Source organism: Salmo trutta, chromosome 7, assembly GCF_901001165.1.
Source record: "Salmo trutta chromosome 7, fSalTru1.1, whole genome shotgun sequence".
NCBI lineage: Eukaryota > Metazoa > Chordata > Actinopteri > Salmoniformes > Salmonidae > Salmo > Salmo trutta.
Genome location: NC_042963.1, coordinates 8,398,335 through 8,423,457, shown reverse-complemented (window position 1 = coordinate 8,423,457; position 25,123 = coordinate 8,398,335). Strand labels below are relative to the sequence as shown.

Below are 25,123 nucleotides of genomic sequence, written 5' to 3'. Positions count from 1 at the left end.
GCCCCATTAGATCAGTCTGGAGAGGCTCCCAGCCCAGCACACTCACCTCTCTGTCCAGCAGCGTAGGGGAGATCACAGTGACAATGTTGCCACTCTCTGGGTTGATGTAGAACATGTTGGGCGAGGGTTTATCGGGCGACTGCCTTACAATGTTGTAACGCAGCACCGCGTTCTGCAACCTGGGGTCATCAGCATCCTCTGCTGTCATTGTCATCACCACAGTTCCTATGGAAACAGACACAAGTTCGTTAGAAGTTTGCAGAACTATCTTGGGCACTACCTACATATGTAGGATCTTAATTTGAGCCAGTTTTCTACAGCAGGAAAATGATCTTGCAGCAACAGGAAATGTGAATTATTATGTGGATTATATTAAATGGACAGGGAAAATCAAGTCTGAAATTTAAAAGTGAAAATTACAAACTTCAGAAACCTTTTTAAACCTCAGATATAATACATGCTTTAACGTTACTGCGTTGCAGGAAAGTTCTCCTGCAACAGGGTGATCAAATTAAGATCCCACATCTGTTTGATAAGCATTCCAGACCGATAAAGTCAGTCACTTTGTCAATCACATGAAAGTACATTGAGTTACCAAATCACAAGTATGATGAAAATATGAGCCTGTTCAACGCTGATCTAACAACAAGGACTGAGACAAAGGCTAAGAATAATGACAGGCATTAGTCAGAATCTCACTCAGCAACTCACATCCTTTACTAATGCATTTTCTCCCTAATGCTGGTCAGAACGACACACCACATGTTATTTAGTAACGGGACAGGAACGGAGAGCCACCTCTGCAGTCTAAGCTGAAATCCCAGTCAATCCTTGACATCTCTTCTACTTTCCATCGTCATGTCTCGCCTCAGTGATGAGCCTCACACTTCCACTCTAAAGGCAAGAGAATTTGTAAGCTGCTGGGACGGCAATCTCTCTCCCACCTTGTATTCTCTCACTACACACATCTCATATGAGAACCGCAAGACATCTCTGTGGAGCCTGGAAATTTAGTTTGGACCACTGTAGAGTCATAGTACCAATAAAAAAACCCAAGCCTGGTTTCAGTCTCTTCGGCATGGCTGTTTAGGTTTAGCCATCATTCTTATCAGCCTATTACTATGACACTACCTCTTCTATTACTTGTTATTTTAGATTTGACTCTTTATTACTGATTATTGTACTGCAATGTTGAGAGAGCTAGCATACAATAATTTCACTACACGTCTGAACTGCTCTAAACTGTGTTTGTGACAAATAACATTTGATTTGATTTGACTGTTCACCTTAACGTTTGATGATTCTTTGCTGTGGAGTATTAGTCTGGAACAAATTAGCAACAAATTAGCCAAAAGTGCAAAAACTGCATCAGACTGCATCAAGTATGCTAAATAGTTGCTTTAGTGTAAATAGACATATGGTCAGTAGTATGTAATGGAGGGCAGAGAGGCAGAGAGGTATGGGTTTGATCCCCTGGCAGGTGTTTGAACTGTAAGGTGAACCATTTGTAGTGGATAAAGCAGTAATCCTTCTACAGGCTAATTACAGAGGCCCTGTGTGTCACAGAGCTCTCAGCAGACAGACAGATAGACAGACAGAGACAGACAGACAATCTCTTTACCATTCCACACACACACATTCAGTAACTGGCTAACAGACACCCCACATCCACATACGCCACAGAGCTAAAAACAGTGAGTAACTCACTCAAACATACATTCAAAATACACAAGCTGTCATCCACTGAACTTGTGACCATGGCTGACATATCCCTCCAGAATAATTAGTGTCTCGGTTTTAATTATAGGATCTGTCAGTTGGGACAGAGAGAGTAGAGTACTGATGGGGGGTGCTCCGCTACAGTCATTTCACAGACCATCACACTACACAGTCCCTGGCTGATGCAGCCATCTCTACTGACTGGGCTAGAGAGGTCCATGGGCTACACAGCTCCCCATGCATGGGTTATTCTATCTATCCACTGCTATTTCCAGTGGACCAGAATTATTCACAGTCCCTATACTGTACATGTTACTTGGCTAGAAGCTCTAAAGTTGTGCACCCGACCAAGCCCTGATTGCCAATACTGATAGAGAGTGAGTTTAAATGTTAAAGATCACTTCTACAATGCGGAGTTAATCAAGATACTGAGTGTTTTGTGAATATAAATATGCAAATGACACATATACATCATACTTCTAATCATTAATCGTCTCTAAACAAAGATGAACATGTAAGCTGGAAACATTGTTTCTGTGCTTTCACCTTCTGCGTGTAGTGATAAAGATAGAGATAACTCAGGAAGTGAATCTGATAACACATGCGCCTGTTAGGAAACTGTGAGAACTGTTAAGGCGTCCGCATGATCATCATTTGCTATTGTTAAAAACTCACTTGTTATGGCTTTACATCACCTGCCATCACATGGTTGGACAGTTACTTATCCAATAGAACTCAGAGAGTATATGTATTATATGTAGTGAGATGACCAATGGGCTCATCACTCATTTGAAGAAAACATACACTAAAAACATGGAAGTCAATTAATCCACCATCATTGGCACAATGGAAAAATCGAATGATATATTATTGGAATATTGAAATAGCATGGGTGACTGAGAAAAACAAATTGGTACAAAAAATGGCAAACAATAATGCAGGCACTAGGGATGGGGGTGTGAGCAGGCGGGTCTGGGCAGATGAGATGTAGTCATTGTTTGTATGTGTCTGTAAGTTACTGGTCATATGTATAAAATATTTTTAAGAAACATTTCTGTGTTGGAAATGCCTAACCACTTGTTTAATCTAAACTCTGCAAAAAAAGAAACGTCCCTTTTTCAGGACCCTTTCTTTCAAAGATAATTCATAAAAATCCAAATAACTTCACAGATCATCGTAAAGGGTATAAACAATGTTTCCCATGCTTGTTCAATGAACCATAAACAATTAATGAACATGCACCTGCGGAATGGTCGTTAAGACACTAACAGCTTAGGTAGGCAATTAAGATCACAGTTATGAAAACTTAGGACACTAAACAGGCCTTTCTACTGACTCTGAAAAACACCAAAAGAAAGATGCCCAGGGTCACTGCTCATCTGCGTGAACGTGCCTTAGGCATGCTGCAAGAAGGCATGAGGACTGCAGATGTGGCCAGGGCAATAAATTGCAATGTCTGTACTGAGACACCTAAGACAGCGCTACAAGGAGACAGGACGAACAGCTAATCGTCCTCGCAGTGACAGACCACAAGTAACAACACCTGCACAGGATTGGTACATCCGAACATCACACCTGCTGGACAGGTACAGGATGGCAACAACAACTGCCCGAGTTACACCAGGAATGCACAGTCCCTCCATCAGTGCTCAGACTGTCCGCAACAGGCTGAGAGAGGCTGGACAGAGGGCTTGTAGGCCTGCTATAAGGCAGGTCCTCACCAGACATCACCGGCAACAACGTTGCCTATGGGCACAAACCCACCGTCGCTGGACCAGACAGGACTGGCAAAAAGTGCTCTTCACTGATGAGTCTCGGTTTTGTCTCACCAGGGGTGATGGTCTGATTTGCGTTTATCGTTGAAGGAATGAGCGTCAGACCGAGGCCTGTACTCTGGAGCGGGATCGATTTGGAGGTGGAGGGTCCGTCTTGGTCTGGGGCGATGTGTCACAGCATCATCGGACTGAGCTTGTTGTGATTGCAGGCAATCTCAACGCTGTGCGTTACAGGGAAGACATCCTCCTTCCTCATGTGGTACCCTTCCTGCAGGCTCATCCTGACATGACCCTCCAGCATGACAATGCCACCAGCCTTACTGCTCGTTCAGAGGGTGAGGGCTAGGGCAATTCACCCAAGAAATGTCCGGGAACTTGCAGGTGCCTTGGTGGATTTCTCGATTTGGAGGTGGAGGGTCCGTCATGGTCTGGGGCGATGTGTCACAGCATCATCGGACTGAGCTTGTTGTGATTGCAGGCAATCTCAACACTGTGCATTACAGGGTTTTCCTCCTCCCTCATGTGGTACCCTTCCTGCAGGCTCATCCTGACATGACCCTCCAGCATGACAATGCCACCAGCCGTACTGCTCGTTCTGTGCGTGATTTCCTGCAAGACAGGAATGTCAGTGTTCTGCCATGGCCGTGCTCAATCCCATTGAGCACGTCTGGGACATGTTGGATCAGAGGGTGAGGGCTAGGGCCATTCACCCAAGAAATGTCCGGGAACTTGCAGGTGCCTTGGTGGAAGAGTGGTGTAACATCTCACAGCAAGAAATGGCAAATGTGGTGCAGTTCATGAGGAAGAGATGCACTGCAGTACTTAATGCAGCTGGTGGCCACACCAGATACTGACTGTTACTTTTGATTTTGACCCCCCCTTTGTTCAGGGACACATTATTCAATTTCTGTTAGTCACATGTCTGTGGAACTTGTTCAGTTTGTCTCAGTTGTTGAATCTTGTTACGCTCACACAAATATTTACACATGTTAAGTTTGCTGAAACTAAACGCAGTTGACAGTGAGAGGACGTATCTTTTTTTGCTGAGTTTATTTGTATACACTTTAAACAGACAGTGCCTCTCCTCTTTCTAAAGATCTAATTTAACTGTACTGTATATACGAATATGAATATGAATATGCATATATGAATAGTGTTTAAATAGTATTTTTGTTGCCTCTTGTTGTCTTTCCTAGATAAAACATGTTTTATTTATTTTGAATTTAATGTCACATCTTATGTTGTTCTTGTCTATTACTGTTCTGTATTTTGTCATGTATTTGTACATTTTATGTGGACCCCAGGAAGAGTAGCTAATGAATGTGCAGCAGCTAATGGGGATCCTAATGAACTAAACCAATATAACTGTAGAAGAGCTCCTGTGAGTTGTCTCCAAACCTTCTGTACGTGACCTGGTTGCATGCCAAAGGTCAAATTACTGGGCTCCTGATGTGATTAACCCATACTGACCCCCATTGACCTTAGGCCTATCTGCTCAGACAGACTGAAATGAATGACAGAGGTACCTACTATCAATATGCACATGCAGGGAGATAGCAACCAGCTACTATCAGCACACACACACACACACACACACAACCCTAAAAGCAGTAACATGGGTCAATTTTGACCAGAAATGTAATAATTTCTGATCCTTCTGAACACCCTGTAGGGTGTGGGAGCCATTATAATTCAAAAATAACAACAAAAAGAAAATACATATTTCGCTTTCAGTCAATGTTTCTATACGAAGTGGAGAGTCTCATCTTTCAGATGCAACTGGAACTGAGTTGATAGCCCATAGCGTTCCACAGTTTGAGGTCTGGTGCCCTTATCAATGGCCCTCTTAGGTCGTATCGGTATATAAGATTTGCTCAATCGCCAATTTCTCAGCCTCTGAGCATCACAGAAACACAACACTTTGAATGAATAACATAAAAACGTTCATAAAAAGTAGCTATGGATGAAATGTATCAAAATATCTGTTCATAATATGAAAAACATAAATATATATATATATATATATTTTGAAACATCAAATGTGAGTATAAATGTGTGAAAATGTTTACATATATGCTTATTTGGGGGAATTTAAACAATTTAGGTTGTGTAACAAAAGGTTAATAAAATAAAAAGTGTTACTGCTTGACAGACAGTGTATCTTTGCAATCATTACCAATGACCCCTGTCGGTGCTTTTTAGCAAAAAATATGTTTGCACTTTTAGGGATGATTGAGTACTGGAACCAGATATAAAGCAATAGATGATTGCCAGAACCTAATGATAAACCAATTACACCTACCTTGATTTAGTGAGAAGTCATTAGCCACCGTGCTTCTACATCTGCATTGCTTGCTGTTTGGGGTTTTAGGCTGGGCTTCCATACAGAACTTTGTGACATCGGCTGATGTAAAAAGGGCTTTATAAATCAATTTGATTGATTGATTGTCATCCCTCATAAAGCCCATGCTCTCGCCAGTGCCAAGGTATAATCAATGTTAACTGCATTTGATGGTTAATGGGAGGGTCTGAAATGGCTGGAGATGAACCAACAGTACTGTATTATCAACTTCCCTCATTTGGAGAGGATGAGATCAACCCACAAATGCCAGAGCCTCCTCTCCTCATTTCTCCTCTCCGTGCCAGAGACTGGGAGAAATGGAGAAGAAATAATGGAATAGATTTGTGGGTAAATGTCAATGCAAATATTTTACACACTTTTCTCCATTCCCACCTCTCCATCTGTCCCTATCTCCCTTTCTCCATCTCTCTCTACAATGAGGCAGAGGGGCCTGGGCCCAAGTTCCCTTTTCGCAGTTACAGTGCATTCGTAAAAGTATTCAGACTCCTTGACTTTTTCGACATTTTTTTGACGTTACAGCCTTATTCTAAAATGACTTCATTTGTTTTTTCCACTCATCAATCTACACACAATACCCCCAAATTCCAAAGCAAAATCAGTGTTTTAGTAATTTTTGCAAATTTATAAAAACATTTTTTTTTAAATATTACATTTACATAAGTATTCAGACCCTTTAATCAGTACTTTGTTGAAGAACCTTTGGTAGCAATTACGGCCTCGAGTTTCTCCCATTCTTCTCTGCAGCTCTGTCAGGGTGGATGTGCAGCGAAGCGGGTTCAAATCCAAGCTTTGGCTGGGCTACTCAAGGACATTCAGAGACTTGTCCCGAAGCCACTCATGCGTTGTCTTGGCTGTGTGCTTAGGGTCCTAATCCTGTTGGAAGGTGAACCTTTGCCCCAGTCTGAGATCCTGAGCACCCTGGAGCAGGTTTTCCTCCTCCCTCATGTGGTACCCTTCCTGCAGGCTCATCCTGACATGACCCAACAGCATGACAATGCCACCAGCCGTACTGCTCGTTCTGTGTGTGATTTCCTGCAATACAGGAATGTCAGTGTTCTGCCATGGCCAGCAAAGAGCCCGGATCTCAATCCCATTGAGCAGGTCTGGGACCTGTAGGATCGGAGGGTGAGGGCTAGAGCCATTCCCCCCAGAAATGTCCGGAAACTTGCAGGTGCCTTGGTGGAAGAGTGGAGTAACATCTCACAGCAAGAACTGGCAAATCTGGTGCAGTCCATGAGGAGGAGATGCACTGCAGTACTTATGACCACACCAGATACTGACTGTTACTTTTGATTTTGATCCCCCTTTTGTTCAGGGACACATTATTCCATTTCTGTTAGTCACATGTCTGTTGAACTTGTTCAGTTTATGTCTCAGTTGCTAAATCTTGTTATGTTCATACAAATATTTACACATGTTACGTTTGCTGAAAATAAACGCAGTTGACAGTGAGAGTACGTTTCTTCTTTTGGTGAGTTTATTATTAGTTTAATTATACCGTACATCGCGTTCCAGCTGGTGTCAATTCCACAAGTTACCACCGGCTAAGGCTATGACGTTGAAATGCCTATTGACTCTTCTGAATGAGCTTAGTCAATGCAGAAAGCAGATACACTTTACCTTCTTCCACGTTGTTGCTGTTGCTGCTATTCAGAAAGAACACATGTATTTTTGTGTTGGATCTCTCTGCCAAGGTTTTTCCATTCCTTAGCCCATGCTTCCATAAGCAGAGCCCAAAAGAAAACACAGCCACAACAAATATTAAACGTACCTCCTTCTATCGTTAATGCTTTAAGTCCATTGTGCACTACCTATGGGAAGTGGGGAAAAAATGGAGACTGAATGTTCCACTGTAGAGGCTCACAATTCTACTGAAGAAGCCATCAGCTGCCTGCTGCCTACTGCTGCTTTATGACCATTACCAAGGATATCTTCACTGTCCCTTTTGTTATCTGATCTTGTGGTGGTTAATTCTCATCCTCCCTCAGCATGTACAGTATACTGCCATTCAAATAAACTTGCAACACAACCAAACATTTCTGTGGCTCAGGATTCTCTCATTGCAAACCTCCAAAGTGCTTGAAAACAAAGAAATAGTGTCACCATCTTGGATAAAAAATAAATATTGCACTGTAATTAGTTGCCATAATTAACAATTAACCAATTAGGCACAACAATCAAAACGTAATCTGTTAAACTGTGATGGTCAATCTGTGGAGAATTAGAGGCCCTTCTCCAAGTACCAAAAACCACAAAGTCTACAACTGTTAAACAAAAACTTTTCCCATTGATTCATTTACAGCACTTGGGTTAGTGGAAATAATTCACATGCTATGGAAGCAGCAGTAGCATAAGTAGGAGTCTAGGAGCTCCAGACCAGATTGCTATGCTGAAACACAATGGGATTTAATGACTACTGAGCTGACAGTGAGGGGAATTGACTCAAATAGTTCCTCAACTTCTCACCGCTTATCACATCCTAATTGTCTTCAAAGGTCTAGACTACTCACTCCAGAACACAGGGGTTGGCAGATAAAGAATGTAAATTATTGATCTATGGAATATATGTATTTTTCATGTATTTTTTTACCAGACAAGAGAATCATCAGAATTCATCAGCCTGATGGTGCATTTTAGTAAAAAGTGAACATGTAATGCTAGGTGTGGAGTTATATGACTGAAGAATGCCATTGAGACTGATGTCAAAATGGAACATAACATTGACCGATGGTGGGAGAAACTATGAAAAAAGGTTTGTGGAATTCAAAAAATGACTTTTTGGAGCTGATATGAAACACACAAACAAAATGTCTGCTGGAATCTGCTGCTATCTCTGCTTCAGTTACAATACAGCAGTATGTCAGAAATCCTACAGCAATAAACAGCAAATAAACTCCACTGTATCATTCTGATAACATCTGCCCAGGCGACATGATCCCTGGCTGTGATGGCATGTTCAGTGGAGTGAACCATGCGCTCTTCTGGCCGCACACAGGACCACAAACCCAACCCAACCTGGCACCCCAGAGCCAAGCTCAATCAGCACACATAAACACACTTCCTGTCAAAAGAGTACACCTTCTGGTGGGCCAGCAAATGGCACTTACCAATATCAATACACTGGTGAAAGGTGGAGGCAGAAGTGAGAGAATGATTTCGCCATCACGGTTGACAACTCCCTTGTGTCCTCCTCCCAGAGTGCTAAGAACCTTGGCGTGATCCTGGACAACACCCTGTCGTTCTCCACTAACATCAAGGCGGTGACCCGATCCTGTAGGTTCATGCTCTACAACATTTGCAGAGTACGACCCTGCCTCACACAGGAAGCGGCGCAGGTCCTAATCCAGGCACTTGTCATCTCCCGTCTGGATTCCTGCAACTCGCTGTTGGCTGGGCTCCCCGCCTGTGCCATCAAACCCCTACAACTCATCCAGAACGCCGCAGCCCGTCTGGTGTTCAACCTTCCCAAGTTCTCTCACGTCACCACGCTCCTCCGCTCTCTCCACTGGCTTCCAGTTGAAGCTCGCATCCGCTACAAGACCATGGTGCTTGCCTACGGAGCTGTGAGGGGAACGGCACCTCCGTACCTTCAGGCTCTGATCAGGCCCTACACCCAAACAAGGGCACTGCGTTCATCCACCTCTGGCCTGCTCGCCTCCCTACCTCTGAGGAAGCACAGTTCCCGCTCAGCCCAGTCAAAACTGTTCGCTGCTCTGGCACCCCAATGGTGGAACAAGCTCCCTCACGATGCCAGGACAGCGGAGTCAATCACCACCTTCCGGAGACACCTGAAACCCCACCTCTTTAAGGAATACCTGGGATAGGATAAAGTAATCCTTCTAACCCCCCCCCCCCCTTTAAAAGATTTAGATGCACTATTGTAAAGTGGTTGTTCTACTGGATATTATAGGTGAATGCACCAATTTGTAAGTCGCTCTGGATAAGAGCGTCTGCTAAATGACTTAAATGTAAATGTAAAATGAGGAAGAAATACAACATGAGAGGGTAGTTGCTTCAGTGTTTGTCCCTCTACTGCATCTCAAAGTACCTTGGAGCCTGCTGGTGCCCAGACCAAGAGGATTCTTTCACAGCAACAGTAAAATGGATCCCGGCCCCTTCAAACCAGCAACGAGCCAAAAGCCTCTCTTTTTATCAAAGGAAATATGCACTAAGATATTGTTTCCTCTATAAAAACCTACTCCACCTCAGGTCCATTGGCATATTCATGGGCATCATGTGATGTTATGAATGAGGCGGCTTTCAAATGACTTGCTCTGAGAGCTGTGAGAGGCAGAGAGCTGCTCTTGTTATTCTTATCAAGAACATTTATGAAATAGATAATGAATGGGTAAATAGCTAGCTATAAACAGTTGAAAGTAAATTACGTTAGATCATTAAATGAAATGTAATTCCTTCCATTGTCAAACAAATTAATCATATTATTTTAAATTATTAGAATAAATACATTTAAGGTTACAGTGATAAAAAAAATAATTTTTTTGTGAGAGTGACATTTCAATGAACTGTTGTATGTGGATAAATAGGCTGCATTATTGTTATCAGACATCTCCTCCAGACACAGTCTTCATTATAATCAGCTCGGTGTGTATCCTCCATCAATCACTTCAAGTCTGCTGGGAATAGCTGCGTACAGATATCATATTCTGTAGAGAGCTGACTAAAGCTGTCATTGGTATTTCTAGTTCAGAACACAATATATTTTTTTAAGTGCATATTTGTATTTTAACACTTTGATTACAGTCCAACTTTCTCTGGTTTACGGCAGGTAGCCTGGCGGGTAAGAGTGTTGGGCCAGTTATTGAAAGATTGCCGGATCGAATCCCCGAGCTGACAAAAATCTGTCGTTCTGCCCCTGAGCAAGGCAGTTAACCCACTGTTCCCCGGGCGCTAAAGATGTGGATGTTGATTAAGGCAGCCCTCCGCACCTCTCTGATTCAGAGGTGGTTGGGTTAAATGCGGAAGACACATCTCAGTTGAATGCATTCATTTGTACAACTGACTAGGTGTCCCCCTTTCCCTGTATCCTCCTTTACACTGCTTATAAACCCACTGACCCCCTCTCTTGCACTGGTCTATGCACATTCATACTACACTGCGGCTCCATCACACACACTACATATGCTCAGACAAACATGCGTATTGACACGACACACACACACACACACACACACACACACACACACACACACACACACACACTCTCTCTCTCTCTTTCACACTCTTCACATATGCTGTTACTTCTCTGTTTATTTTCTATCCTGATTGCCTAGTCGCTTCTTACCCCTACATATTACCTCAATTACCCCAACTATCTCGTACCCCTGCACATTGACTCGGTACTGGTTCTCCTTCTATATAGCCTCGTTATTGTTATATTATTGTGTTACTCTTTCCATTTCTTATTTTGCTATTTTTGTTTACTTTTTAACTCTGCATTGTTGGGAAAGGGCTTGTAACTAAGCATTTCACTGTAAAGTCTACACCTGTTGTATTCGGCGCATGTGACAAATAACATGTGATTTTATATTCTGAAGTGCGTGTGGTTTTCCATGCCTGTCAGCTACTAACCCTGGTCAGTTTTAAGCAGCTCTCATGGTTTAGTCACTTCCCCACACCTCATAATCATCTGTGTCTGATGTAATCCATCCTACAGCTCTGAAACCCTCTAACTGACAGATAGACAGACTGATAGACAAACAACTAACACTGGCAGTCTACTGCTGCAACACCTCACATAGGCTACCCCAACAGACAGCCCACCTGCAACACCTCACACCCCAAAACAGCCACACAGGCTGCCCCCGAGAAACCACTGGGCAGTGGTATGCCTACAGTGTTACAGAGTCTTCATGGGTTGAGCATTGGGAGGTCCACCATCATTCAATACCCGCTTTTAGATAACAACTGACAGAGCTTATTCTGGATTTTAGTAATGCAGCATGGAATAAAAAAGCCACTATTGCCAAATTCAGTCTGTGGCTGGGAAATTAATTAGGCAGAAGTGCTTATAAACTGTAGTATATCATCCCCTTTTTATGCAAAAAGCACTAAACCCCAAAACACTATGGTTATTAACATACACTGCCATCAATCATATCAGATATTCTACCAGCTCCCTCTTTTTGGCGAAATTATTATCTTTGTTTGACCAGTCAGAAAGTATTCATGCCACTTGACTTATTCTACACTTTGTTGTGTTACAGCCTGATTTTTTGTCCCCCATCTACACACAATACCTTATAACGACAAAGTGAAAACATGTTTTTAGAAATGTTTGCAAATGTAATGAAAATGAACTACAGAATTATCTCATTTACATAAGTATTCACACCCATGTCAATACATGTTAGAATCACCGTTGGCAGCGATTACAGCTGTGAGTCTTTCTGGGTAAGTCTCTAAGAGCTTTGCACACCTAGGTTGTATAATATTTGCATATTATTCTTTTAAAAATTCTTCAAGCTCTGTCAAGTTGGTTTTGGATCATTGCTAGACAGCCATTTTCAAGTCTTGCCATATATTTTCAAGACGATTTAAGTCAAAACTGTAACTAGACCACTCAGAAACATTCAATGTCGTCTAGGTAAGGAAATCCAGTGTAGAGTTGGCCTTGTGTTTTAGGTTATTGTCCTGCTGAATTGTGAATTTGTCTCCCGGTGTCTGTTGGAGAACAGACTGAACCAGGTTTTCCTCTAGGATTTTGACAGTGCTTATTTCTATTTTGTTTATTTTTATTCTTAAAAAAACTCTAGTCCTTGCCAATGACAAGCATACCTGTCACCTCCTGACCAGTAAAAGGCGTTATTTGTTATTGTAGTTTGGTCAGGGCGTGGCAGGGGGTGTTTGGATTGTGTGTTTTGGGGTTTTTGGGTTATGTTCTATGTTAGTCTATTTCTATGTTTATTCTAGGTTGTCTATGTTTAGGTTGGGAGTGTTTGGGATTGGTCTCTAATTGGAGGCAGCTGTATTTCGTTGCTTCTGATTAGAGACTATATTTAAGTCGGTTTTTTTTCTCATTGTGTTTGTGGGTGGTTATTTCTGTTCAGTGTTTCGTGTACCTGACAGTACTGTTTGGCTGTCGTGTTTTTCTTGTTTTGTTTAGTGTTCGAAATAAAGTTAATTATGAGCACTCAACCCGCTGCGCCTTGGTTTACTCCCTTCGACGGTCGTTACAATACCCATAACATGATGCAGCCACCCCCATGTCTGAGGAAAGACTGGATCCATCACTGAAGATGCTTTTAACTCAGCCAGAACCAACAGCTATGGCAACTCTGAACACCTCTATCCCTTGGCTCAAAAGAGAGAGCCACAGCAACCCCACAAAACAATCAAATGATTGAAATGAAATGACAGGTATCGAATCAGATCGTATGTGTTCTGATCCCTGGCATCTGCTCTGTTCTATTCCCTCTGTTTGGGAGCTTTGATTAGGAATGGGCAGGCAACGAAAGCCTGGACCAAAGACTAAACCCTCCCAGTGATTTACATCTCACCTCTCTTTCCTCATACACAATCACACACCAGTCTGTCTGTCTTCCTGTCCTCCTCATATGAGCTACAGCTTCTGCTCCTGTGATTATTAGGATAAAATTACATCACATCAGAAGGGGGGGGCACAATCAGGGCCCATTATTTCTCCCAGTCCTCCTCTCTCTCTCTGTACCTCTCCTGAATGGCTTTCAATGTCAGACTTGCTCTGTGCATATCTCGGCTGATTGCCTATGCCCCCTCCCAGTCTCACTGTACAGTACAGAGACCATTCTGAAGCCAAATGTCAAGGCCCTGGGCTGAGAGACACTCTGCACGGAGGATAATATCCAGGTCTGCTGCCGTTCAGGGCCCTCTCCAGGCAGGCAGGTAGTGCAAGAGTTACAACATAGAGCTAGAGGAAATGAGAGAGAAAGAAAGAAAGAGAGATGGAGAGAGATAGCACTGCAATTCAACCATTTCAAAGACTGACTCCTCCTCACCTCACCAGAGACTCAGACGATGCATCAAGCAGTGGAATGAATGTCTTCAATTTGCATCTGCCATTTAGATTGAAACAGATGTAACGCTACAGCAATCAACAACCTTAAATAATTATATTTCTTAACATTGACTGAGAAAAAGATGGGAAACTATGGTAGACCCTTTCATAATTATACAAAATGTATTTCTTCATGCCATAAGTCATGTTTTAATGTATCGATGTTTTAATGACCTGCATCATCAGACAACAGATTAGATCTAAAAGCCCTCCGCACCGTCTTTCATGAGAGGTTATCTCTCTCTGTGTCTGTGTCTGTCTCTCTCCCTCTCTCCCTCCATCCCTACCTGTGTTGTTGTGACTGGTTTGAATCAGACCAGACTACTTTCAAAGTCTAGACCATTCAGACAGGATAAAGAAATAAGAGGGTAGAAACAGTTCATAACTGTCAGATTGATTGAAGGGTTGATGGGATGAATCAGGAGACTCACGTCATTGTCTTGAGAGACTATTCAATGTCTAGACCATTTGTTCGTAAAGAAGAAATGAACATCAGGCTAGAAATGATAATACATCTCAGAAATTGAAATAATTGAATGTGTCTAAACAAGATGTTCATTATCATTGGCAGATAGATTTAAAGAGCTTAGATTGAACTCAATTAAAGAGCTTTCCTTTGTACTGCACACCACTTGATGAGACAACTGTTTCAGTCTTTCAGAGGAATACTGACAACATTGTGAACGTTTACTTTATGGCATGATTCCAACAACAGTATGACACTTTTAGGATGTACGTTACAGTTCAGGTAAAGTGGAACCACAGGTTTACTGGAATACCAGTCATTCATTTGGATGCAAAGAAAAAACAGGGGAGAGGGGATATGTGAAGCAACAAGGTGCTTTGAAGAAGCATGTCAAAAACACAACCCCCTTCTTCCTCCTCTTTTTGAGAAGCCCCATACTGAGATTTGACATATAGTACCACAGCTCTGTGATATTCAAATAACACTACATGATTATGATCAAAACAAGACATTTAACATGCTGCTCCACAAATACTCCACCAAAATAATACACACCGACACAGTGTCATAAATCAAAGTAAAAGGAGATTATGAATTGTTGTCCTAAAAACATGCTGCAGATTTACCTGAAACTCCAGCATGACACTCTGTCATATTTGAAAACTGTACGACTCTGAGATCAATACTTCAAATCTTTATTATGTGAGCTGACCTTACTGTCAGTGGTTGAACTAATCTCCAACCATACTCAACAACAAAAAAATCTAGCAATATTGCCAAACCCCGCTCAGAAATCTTTATATAAGAGCATGCAATAGACTTCAGTTCCCTTTGACTCGGTTGACATACAGTAGGGAGCACAAGGGAACACAAGCGTCAGAGCAGTGAATGTGGCATTACATTCGATTTTTGATTTGATTTATTAGGATACCCATTAGCCGACGCCAATGACGACAGCTAGTCTTACTAGGGTCATACACATAATGAAAAAGACATTACAGACAAAAGACTTTACAATTTACATACATTTAAAAACATTAACATGTAGTGTGTGTGTGCATCTATCAGTTACACATACAGTTGAATACGGAAGTTCACATACACTTAGGTTGGAGTCATTAAAACTCGTTTTTCAACCACTCCACAAATTTCTTGTTAACCATGTATAGTTTGTATAGTCGGTTAGGGCATCTACTTTGTGCATGACACAAGTCATTTTTCCAACAATTGCTTATAGACAGATTCTTTCACTTATAATTCACTGCTTCACAATTACAGTGGGTAAGAAGTTTACATACAATAAGTTGACTGTGCCTTTAAACAGATTGGAAAATTCCAGAAAATTATTTCATGGCTTTAGAAGCTTCTGATATGCTAATTAACATAAATTGAGTCAATTGGAGGTGTACCTGTGGATGTATTTCAAGGCCTACCTTCAAACGCAGTGCCTCTTTGCTTGAAATCATGGAAAAATCTAAAGAAATCAGCCAAGACCTCAGGAAACAAATTATAGACCTCCACAAGTCTGGTTCATCCTTGGGTGCTATTTCCAAATGCCTGAAGGTACCACACTCATCTGTACAAACAATAGTACGCTAGAATAAACACCATGGGACCACGCATCCGACATACTGCTCAGGAAGGAGATGCGTTCTCTCTCCTAGAGATGAACGTACTTTGGTGTGAAAAGTGCAAATTAATCCCAGAACAACAGCAAAGGACCTTGTGAAGATGCTGGAGGAAACAGGTACAAAAGTATCTATATCTATATCCACAGTAAAACGAGTCCTATATCGACATAACCTGAAAGGCCGCTCAGCAAGGAAGAAGCCACTGCTCCAAATCCGCCATAAAAAAGCCAGACTACGGTTTGCAGCTGCACATTGGGACAAAGATCGTACTTTTTGGAGAAATGTCCTCTGGTCTGATGAAACAAAAATAGAACTGGTTGGCCATAATGACCGTCGTTATGTTTGGAGGAAAAAGGGGGAAGCTTGCAAGTCGAAGAACACCATTCCAACCGTGAAACACTGGGGTGGCAGCATCATGTTGTGGGGGTCCTTTGCTGCAGGAGGGACTGGTGCACTTCACAAAATAGATGACATCATGAGGAAGGAAAATGATGTGGATATATTGAAGCAACATCTCAAGACATCAGTCAGGAAGTTAAAGCTTGGTCGCAAATGGGTCTTCCAAATGGACAATGACCCCAAGCATACTTCCAAAGTAGTGGCAAAATGGCTTAAGGACAATAAAATCAAGGTATTGGAGTAGCCATTACAAAGCCCTGACCTCAATCCTATAGAAAATTTGTGGGCAGAACTGAAAAAGCGTGTGTGAGCAAGGAGGCCTACAAACCTGACTCAGTTACACCAGCTCTGTCAAGATGAATGGGCCAAAATTCACCCAACTTTTTGTTGGAAGCTTGTGGAAGGCAGCCTGAAATGTTTGACCCAAGTTAAACAGTTTAAAGGCAATGCTACCAAATACTAATTGAGTGTATGTAAACTTCTGACCCACTGGGAATGTTATGAAAGGAATAAAAGCTGAAATAAATCCTTCTCTCTACTATTATTCTGACATTTCACATTTTTTAAATAAAGTGGTGATCCTAACTGACCTAAGACAGGGAATTTTTATGAGGATTAAATGTCAGGAATTGTGAAAAACTGAGTTTAAATGTATCTGGCTAAGGTGTATGTAAACTTCCGACTTCAACGTTACATGTCATTATATACACACAACAAGTAGGTCACATGGGGGAGAGACGTTGTGCCGTGAGGTGTTGTTTTCTTTGTTTTTTGAAACCAGGTCATTTGCACTATATAAGATGGAAGGGAGTTCCATGCACTCATGTGTCACGGGTGTTCCATCTCCGGCCTCTAGGTCACCAGGCTGCTCGTTATGGCGCACACCTGTTACCATCGTTACGTGCATCAGACTCACCTGGACTCCATCACCTCCCTGATTACCTTCCCTACATATGTCACTCCCTTTGTTTCCTTCCCCAGGCGTTATTGTTTCTGTTCCTGTCGCATGTCTGTGCGTTGTCCGTGTTTCTTATTTTGTATTATGTTGTGTTTATTTATTAAAACACTCACTCCCTGAACTTGCTTCCCAACTCTCAGCGCACATTGCTACATCATGGCTCTGTATAATAGTGTAAGTTTCCTTGAATTTGTTCTGGACCTGTGAGAGGAGAGATTGGCATGCATATTATTAATATTACCCTCTGATTACAATGAAGAGCAAGATGTGCCGCTCTGTTCTGGGCCAGCTGCAGCTTAACTAGGTGTTTCTTTGAAGGACTTGACCATATGATTGGATAAGATAAGATAAAACTAAAGCCTGCAGGACTTGCTTTGTGGAGTGTGGTTTCAAAAAAGCAGAGCATTTCTTTATTAAGGACGGACCTCTCTCCATCCTTACAACCATTGAACCTGTATGTTTTGACCATGTTTACAACTGTAATTTAACCAAGTAATTTAGTCTCCTCAACTTGTTCAACAGCCACACCATTCATTATCAGACTCAGCTGAGGTCTAGAACTTAGGGAATGATTTGTACCAAATACAATGCTCTTAGTTTTAGATGTTCAGGACCAGTTTATTACTGGCAACCCATTCCAAAACAGACCGCACCTCTTAGTTGGGTTTCAGTAACAACGTTAGCAGTGGTTGCTGATGCGTATATCGTTGAATCGTCAGTACACATGGACACACATGCTTTGTTTAATGCCAGTGGCAGGTCATTGGAAAAAATACAAGTAGAGTAGAGGGCACAGAGAGCTGCCATGCTGTACACCACACTTTACATGTTTGACATTAGAGAAGCTTCCATTAAAGAAAACCCTCTGAGTTCTATTAGATAGCTCTGAGTCCACGATACGGCAGAGGTTGAAAAGCCATAACACATACACTACCTTTCAAAAGTTTGGGGTCACGTAGAAATGTCCTTGTTTTTGAAAGAAAAACACATTTTTGGTCCATTAAAATAACATACAATTGATCAGAAATACAGCGTAGACATTGTTAATGTTGTAAATGACAATTGTAGCTGGAAACGGCAAATTTTAATGGAATATCTACATAGGTGTACAGAGGTCCATTATCAGCAACCATCACTCCTGGGTTCCAATGGCACGTTGTATTAGCTAATCCAAGTTTATCATTTTAAAAGGCTAATTGATCATTAGAAAACCATTTTGCAATTATGCTAGCACAGCTGAAAACTGTTGTTCTCATTAAATAAGCAATAAAACTTGCCTCTAGAGTAGTTGAGTATCTGGAGCATCCGCATTTGTGGGTTCGATTACAGGCTCAAAATGGCCTGAAAAAAAGACCTTTTTTCTGAAACTCGTCAGTGTATTCTTCTTCTGAGAAATGAGGGCTATTCCATGCGAGAAATTGCCAAGAAACTGAAGATCTCGTACAACACTGTGAACGAGATCGGTACCGCTCCGGTACCGCTTGCCGTGCAGTAGCAGAGAGAACAGTCTATGACTAGGGTGGCTGAAGTCTTTGACAATTCTTAGGGCCTTCCTCTGACATCACCTGGTATATCAGTCCTGAATGGCAGGAAGCTTGGCCCCATTGATGTCCTGGGCCGTATGCACTACCGTCTGATGTGCCTTGCGGTCGGAGTTCGAGCAGTTGCCATACCAGGCAGTGATACAACCAGTCAGGATGCTCTCAATTGTGCAGCTGTAGAACTTTTTGAGGATCTGAGGACCCATGCCAAATCTTTTCAGTCTCCTGAGGGGAAATAGGCATTGTCGTGCCCTCTTTACAACTATCTTGGTGTGTTTGTACCATGATAGTGTGTTAGTGATGTGGACACAAAGGAACTTTAAGCTCTCAACCTGCTCCACTACAGCCCCATTGATGAGAATGAGGGCGTGCTGGGTCCTCCTTTTCCTGTAGTCCACAGCCATCTTGCTTGTCTTGATCATGTTGAGGGAGAGGTTGTTATCCTGGCACCACACTGCCAGGTCTCTGACTTCCTCCCTATAGGCTGTCTCATCGTTGTTGGTGATCAGGCCACAACGCTGTTGTGTCGTCGGCAAACTTAAGGTGTTGGAGTCGTGCCTGGACATGCAGTCATGAGTGAACAGGGAGTACAGGAGGAGATTGAGCACACACCCTTGAGGGGCCCCCGTGTTGAGGATCAGCATGACAGATGTGTTGTTACCTACCCTTACCACCTGGGGGCGGCCCGTCAGGAAGTCCAGGATCCAGTTGCAGAGGGAGGTGTTTAGTCCCAGGGTCCTTAGCTTAGTGATGAGCTTTGAGGGCACTATAGTGTTGAAAGCTGAGTTGTAGTCAATTAATAGCTTTCTCACAAAGGTGTTCCTTTTGCCCAGGTGGGAAAGGGCAGTGTGGCGTGCAATAGAGATTGCATCCTCTGTGGATCTGTTGGGGCGGTATGCAAATTGGAGTGGGTCTAGGGTTTATGGGATAATGGTGTTGATGTGAGCCATGACCAGCCTTTCAAAGCACTTCATGGCTACAGATGTGAGTGATACGGGTCGGTAGTCATTTAGGCAGGTTACCTTAGTGTTCTTGGGCACAGGGAGTATGGTGGTCTGCTTGAAACATGTTGGTATTACAGACTCAGTCAGGGACAGGTTGAAAATGTCAGTGAAGACACTTGCCAGTTGGTCAGCGCATGCTCAGAGTACATGTCCTGGTAATCCGTCTGGCCCTGCGGCCTTGTGAATGTTGACCTGTTTAAAAGTCTTACATCGGCTATGGAAAGCGTGATCACATGCATGATGCAGTGTTGCTTGCATCGAAGCGAGCATAGGAGTAATTTAGCTTGTCTTGTAGGCTCGTGTCACTGGGCAGCTCTCGGCTGTGCTTCCTTTTGTAGTCTGTAATAATTTGCAAGCCCTGCAACATCCGACGAGTATCGGAGCTGGTGTAGTACGATTCAATCTTAGTTCTGTATTGATGCTTTGCGTGTTTGATGGTTCGTTGAAGGGCATAGCAGGATTTCTTATAAGCGCACGGGTTAGAGTCCCGCTCTGTGAAAGTGGCAGCTCTACCCTTTAGCTCAGTGCGGATGTTGCCATAATCTATGGCTTCTGGATGGGGTATGTACGTACAGTCACTGTGGGGACGACGTCATCGATGCACTTATTGATGAAGCCAGTGACTGATGTGGTGTACTCCTCAATGCCATCAGAAGAATCCCGGGAACATATTCCAGTCTGTGCTAACAAAACAGTCCTGTAGCTTAGCATCTGTGTCATCTGACCACTTCTTTATTGACCGAGTCACTGGGCCTTCGTGCTTTAGTTTTTACTTGTAAACAGGAATTACCTCAACTAATCTGTGCCCTCGCACATTGACGCTGTAGTGGTACCCCCTGTATATAGCCTCGCTACTGTTATTGTATTGTTGCTCTTAATTATTTGCTATTTTTCTCTTTCTTCTTTTTAATTTATTTTTTTACTTCAGTTTATTTTAGTAAATACTTAACACTTATTTTTCTTAAAACTGCATTGTTGGTTAAGGGCTTGTAAGTAAACATTTCACTGTAAGATCTACACCTGTTGTATTCGGTGCATGTGACAAATACTATTTGATTTGATATGACACGTGTCAGTCTCGTATAAGCGCTCTCAAACTCTGAGCCTGCTAGGCTGCAGTGATGTGGAAAGGGAGGCTGCTGGTACAGAACTGACAACATCTGTAACTGACATCTGTCTCAAATATCTGACATCTCTGTATCATCTTACTGAGCTGCTGCACTCAGACACAACTAATGTACTGTACCAGCAGGCTCTGGCATTAGTTATTGAGTGTCCTTACATCAGTGGAGGCTGCTGAGTGGCGGACAGCTCAAAATAATGGCTGGAACGAATGGAATGAACGAAACGAATGGAATGGCATCAAACACATGGAAACCATGTGTTTGATACCATACAACTGATTCCGCTCCAGCCATTACCACGAGCCCGTTCTCCCAAATGAAGGCGCCACCAACGTCCTGTGCCTTACATGTAGCTACTGTACAGAATGTTGGACCAGGGAACTGTCAAGGGCATTGAGTGAAAAGGGGTGTTTTCAAATCTCAGGTGTTTTCAAGTGTGTTCAGCTGCACAGGAACAGACCAGAGCTACTCTGTGATCGGCTGTTCTGTTCTGAGTAGACTCACTAAGGCAATCCTGCCATTAGCTGCTCTAAATCAAGACAAGGTAAAAAGTGGGCCCTGTGAAGAGACACGTCTATTAATTATTCTGGGAAACTCACTCTAATTCTTGAACACCAGAGCAGTGAATGAAACTGAAAACCTATTAGCCGCTATTCGTCCAAGCAGCTCAAAGAACAGGAAGCAATCAATACAGGGCAGATATGTGGCAGGGAGATGGGAGCGTGTGACAGGGAAGCAGTGAGAGGAGTAAAATGAAATGAACCACAGAGACAAGATGTGTGTGGAAGAGAGAGAGATAGGAGATGGACAGCAGACAAATAAGGAAGTAAGAGAGTAGCAGGGCAAACGGCAGGTTGAGCTAAGAATAGTACAGTAGGGCAGTGTTGTGTTTGAGACCACCTAAAGCGAGACAGATTCAGGACCAAGACCGGAGCAAATCAAGTCCGAGTCAAGACCAAGACCGGAGAGGGGGAGGGCGAGACCGAGTCAAGACCGAGACCAGGAGGGGGACAAGGGGTTCGAGTCCAATTCAAGACCAGGATTGTTATTTTGTCAAATCCCCACCATAATAAGACTTCAAAATGTCCAGTATTTCTGTGTTCATATTTCAGATCAACATATGTATTCTTTAGATGCATGCTGAGGGAAAATAGATCCACTCTACAAATTATTACTAACCCAAAAACAGTGGGGAACAATGGGCCTTCTACGCCTTCAGAGAAGGGCTAAGGATTTATAATATGAGTATAATAATATAATAATGATAATTATATTATTTTTTTCAATGATACTCTGATTTAATCTTTTCCGTTTTTGTTGGAATGGAAAGGAAACGGTAACAATGAAGAGAAAAAAAAGATCCAATCATGACTTTTTTTCTGGTCTCTGGGGAGATAAATTTAGTTAGCTAAGTCAGCTATTGGATAGGCCACGAGAAGCTAGATAAAGCCATCTGCCATTCAACTGTATTAAGGCAACATTTTGGAGTGACATTGGAATCAACCAATTACATTTTCACTTAATGAGTGGGACAATTTGCACAAAAACATATGGACATTTCTGCCTTTTTGAAGGCCAACTGGTCACTGTGCAATAGCGAGCAGTAGTTTTCCCACAGTCTAGCTAGCTACATTTTGTTGTTGTCTAGTTTGCAGCGGCTGCAGCTGGTGTTATCAAAGAGGATATTGTTGGTAATTTGTTAGCTTCTTCCTTTTCAAGAATAGCTTTCAACAAGAAGTTAAGTTTCAAAAGATCATCATCTGGTGAGTGGAACTGTGTTTTTTATTGTAGAGCGCTTGCTGTTGTTCGCTATCACTTTGAAAATAACTTGTGTTTGAAACATTGTTGCATTTAAAGTGGAACTGACAGCTTTTAAGCAACACAAAACCAAAATATAAAAATATGTTCATATAAACCCTCATGAAGAACATGACACTTAAAAAAAATGATCTGACAAGCGACTACTTAGATATGAGCTGTGTTCGAAAACTCATACTCACCGCACTAACCGTACTATTTGTGACGCTAATTTAGTATATAGTATGGTTATTGGTCATAGTATGGATATAGTTAGTATGCCAAAAGTTCACGGATGTCGTACTAAATTCACCAAAATACAAAGTGTACAAACAGTGGATACTATTTCCATGCTTTTAGGGCCCATAGTGCAATTCTTCAGAAAATGGGCATGGCTTTACAACGTCTTCAGATTTGAAGAAAATGTCGGAAAATATGCAGCCGAAGTTCGACGACAGCGGATACCATTTCATTGCTTTAACTAATTATGACAAATGTTATGAAAATGTTGAGCAATGTAATAAAGTAATGACTTTTCAAATAAGTTACGTGACATGTTATGTTGGCTCACAATTTGTTAGCTATGCTATCCTTATGAAACACATAGCATTACAGCAGTATGTACCGGTATGTTAGCTAGTTAACGTTAGTTGGCTACTAATACATCTAACTTGCCAGGCAGTATATTAACTATCTGCTATCTAACTACCCAACGTTTATTGACTTGATTATTCACATAATTCTTGAACATTGTTAAATCTGGCTATCAACTCCGATTTCAGAGTACTCTTGTCTAAGTGTGCCAGAGCACAGAATAACTGATGAATTTACGAATGCGCAACACCCGTTGAATATTGCCGGAGTCAGTAAACATCGGCAAAAAATGTGTAATTAAATTGTTGCCAGCAGCATATTTGCAGTCATCAACGCTCTGGATAACATATAAACAGCCTAACCAGCTCTGCTAGGGCGAATAAAACGGTCAGAGTGAGGTGTTTTCTGATTTCCGTCTGGAAGTAGCTAGCCAACATTAGCTAGTTAGGGTGCTTGACTGTTGTTGAACGCTCGGCTCAACCCTACTCCTTGGCCAGAGCGTCCAATTTACAAATGGACAATCTGACAACGCTCTGGATTTACAAACGCCCAGAGCGCACTCTGGCACTCCAGATTGAATTTACAAACACACCCGAAATCTTAATGTCTAGCTAGTCATCTGTTATGCTAACAATCAAGCAAGAGGTTGCAAAGCAACAACATCAACTTCCGGTAGACAGGCGAATCGCTAGTACGCTCAACTGAAACGATACCATTCGTTTACAGTATACTAAAATGAACTAATAGTATATACTCATTAAGTATGTAGTATACAGTATGTTAGTATGGGTATTCGAACACAGCTATGGTAATTTTCCCGTTTTCATAAAGGGCAGCTAAAACAACCAAAGACAAGTACAAATCACCTTAAATCTACAGTTTCATATGGAGCCATAGCTGAATGAAACTCTTTACCAATCCATATTTCTCAGGCAAAAATGAGTGTACAGGAAATAAAAAGCATCAACTGAACGTTTAATGTGTTTCCTGTCGGTATTTTAATTGTCAGTATTGTCTACTTGTTAAATGTTTGTAAAGTCTTCATTTGTAATTGTTTGTAATGTCTTATTAATTGGTGTTGGACCCCAGGAAGATTAGCTAACATTACGGTGTTAGGTAATGGGGATCCTAATAAAAATTCAAATCCTTAGACCAGAGGGAAGAGTGCCCCCTACACCATCTGGTCTCCCATCCAGAACAAACCCTGCTTAACTTCAGAGGCAAGCCAGCAGTGGTATGCAGGGTGATATGCTGCACAGAGATAGAGAGCAGGACCAGCAGCAGAAATACAAGGACCTGTACAGGGTTATTCTACTGGCGTAAATCCCATTGCGCTCCAATGCAGAGCCTGCTCTATAGAGATGGATGTGGCTGCCTCTTCACAAACTTCTGATTTATTTTTACTGGGTAAAACTTTATTTGAATGCGACTTCTTTGAGATATTTCAGTACAACAGTGCCTTACAAAAGTATTCATCCCCCTTGGCGTTTTTACTATTTTTTTGCATTACAACCTGTAATTTAAATAGGTGAAGTGAAATTCAAAAAAATAACTTGTTTCATAAAATTCAAAAAAAATAAAAAAAACGGAAAATTGGTGCATGCATATGTATTCACCCCCTTCGCTATGAAGCCCCTAAATAAGATCTGGTACAACAAATTACCTTCAGAAGTAACATAATAAGTTAAATAAAGTCTACC

General features: G+C 42.0%; 1 protein-coding gene across 3 annotated transcripts in view; it reads right to left on the bottom strand.

The window, feature by feature from the left end:
- Window positions 1–25,123, bottom strand: part of cdh13 (cadherin 13, H-cadherin (heart)) — a 493,352-nt gene that overhangs the window by 162,046 nt on the left and 306,183 nt on the right. For all 3 annotated transcript variants that reach the window (XM_029757800.1, XM_029757798.1, XM_029757799.1), the window contains one exon: window positions 47–225. In XM_029757800.1, the coding sequence (XP_029613660.1) occupies window positions 47–225 (179 nt within the window). The remainder of the gene's footprint in view (window positions 1–46; window positions 226–25,123) is intronic.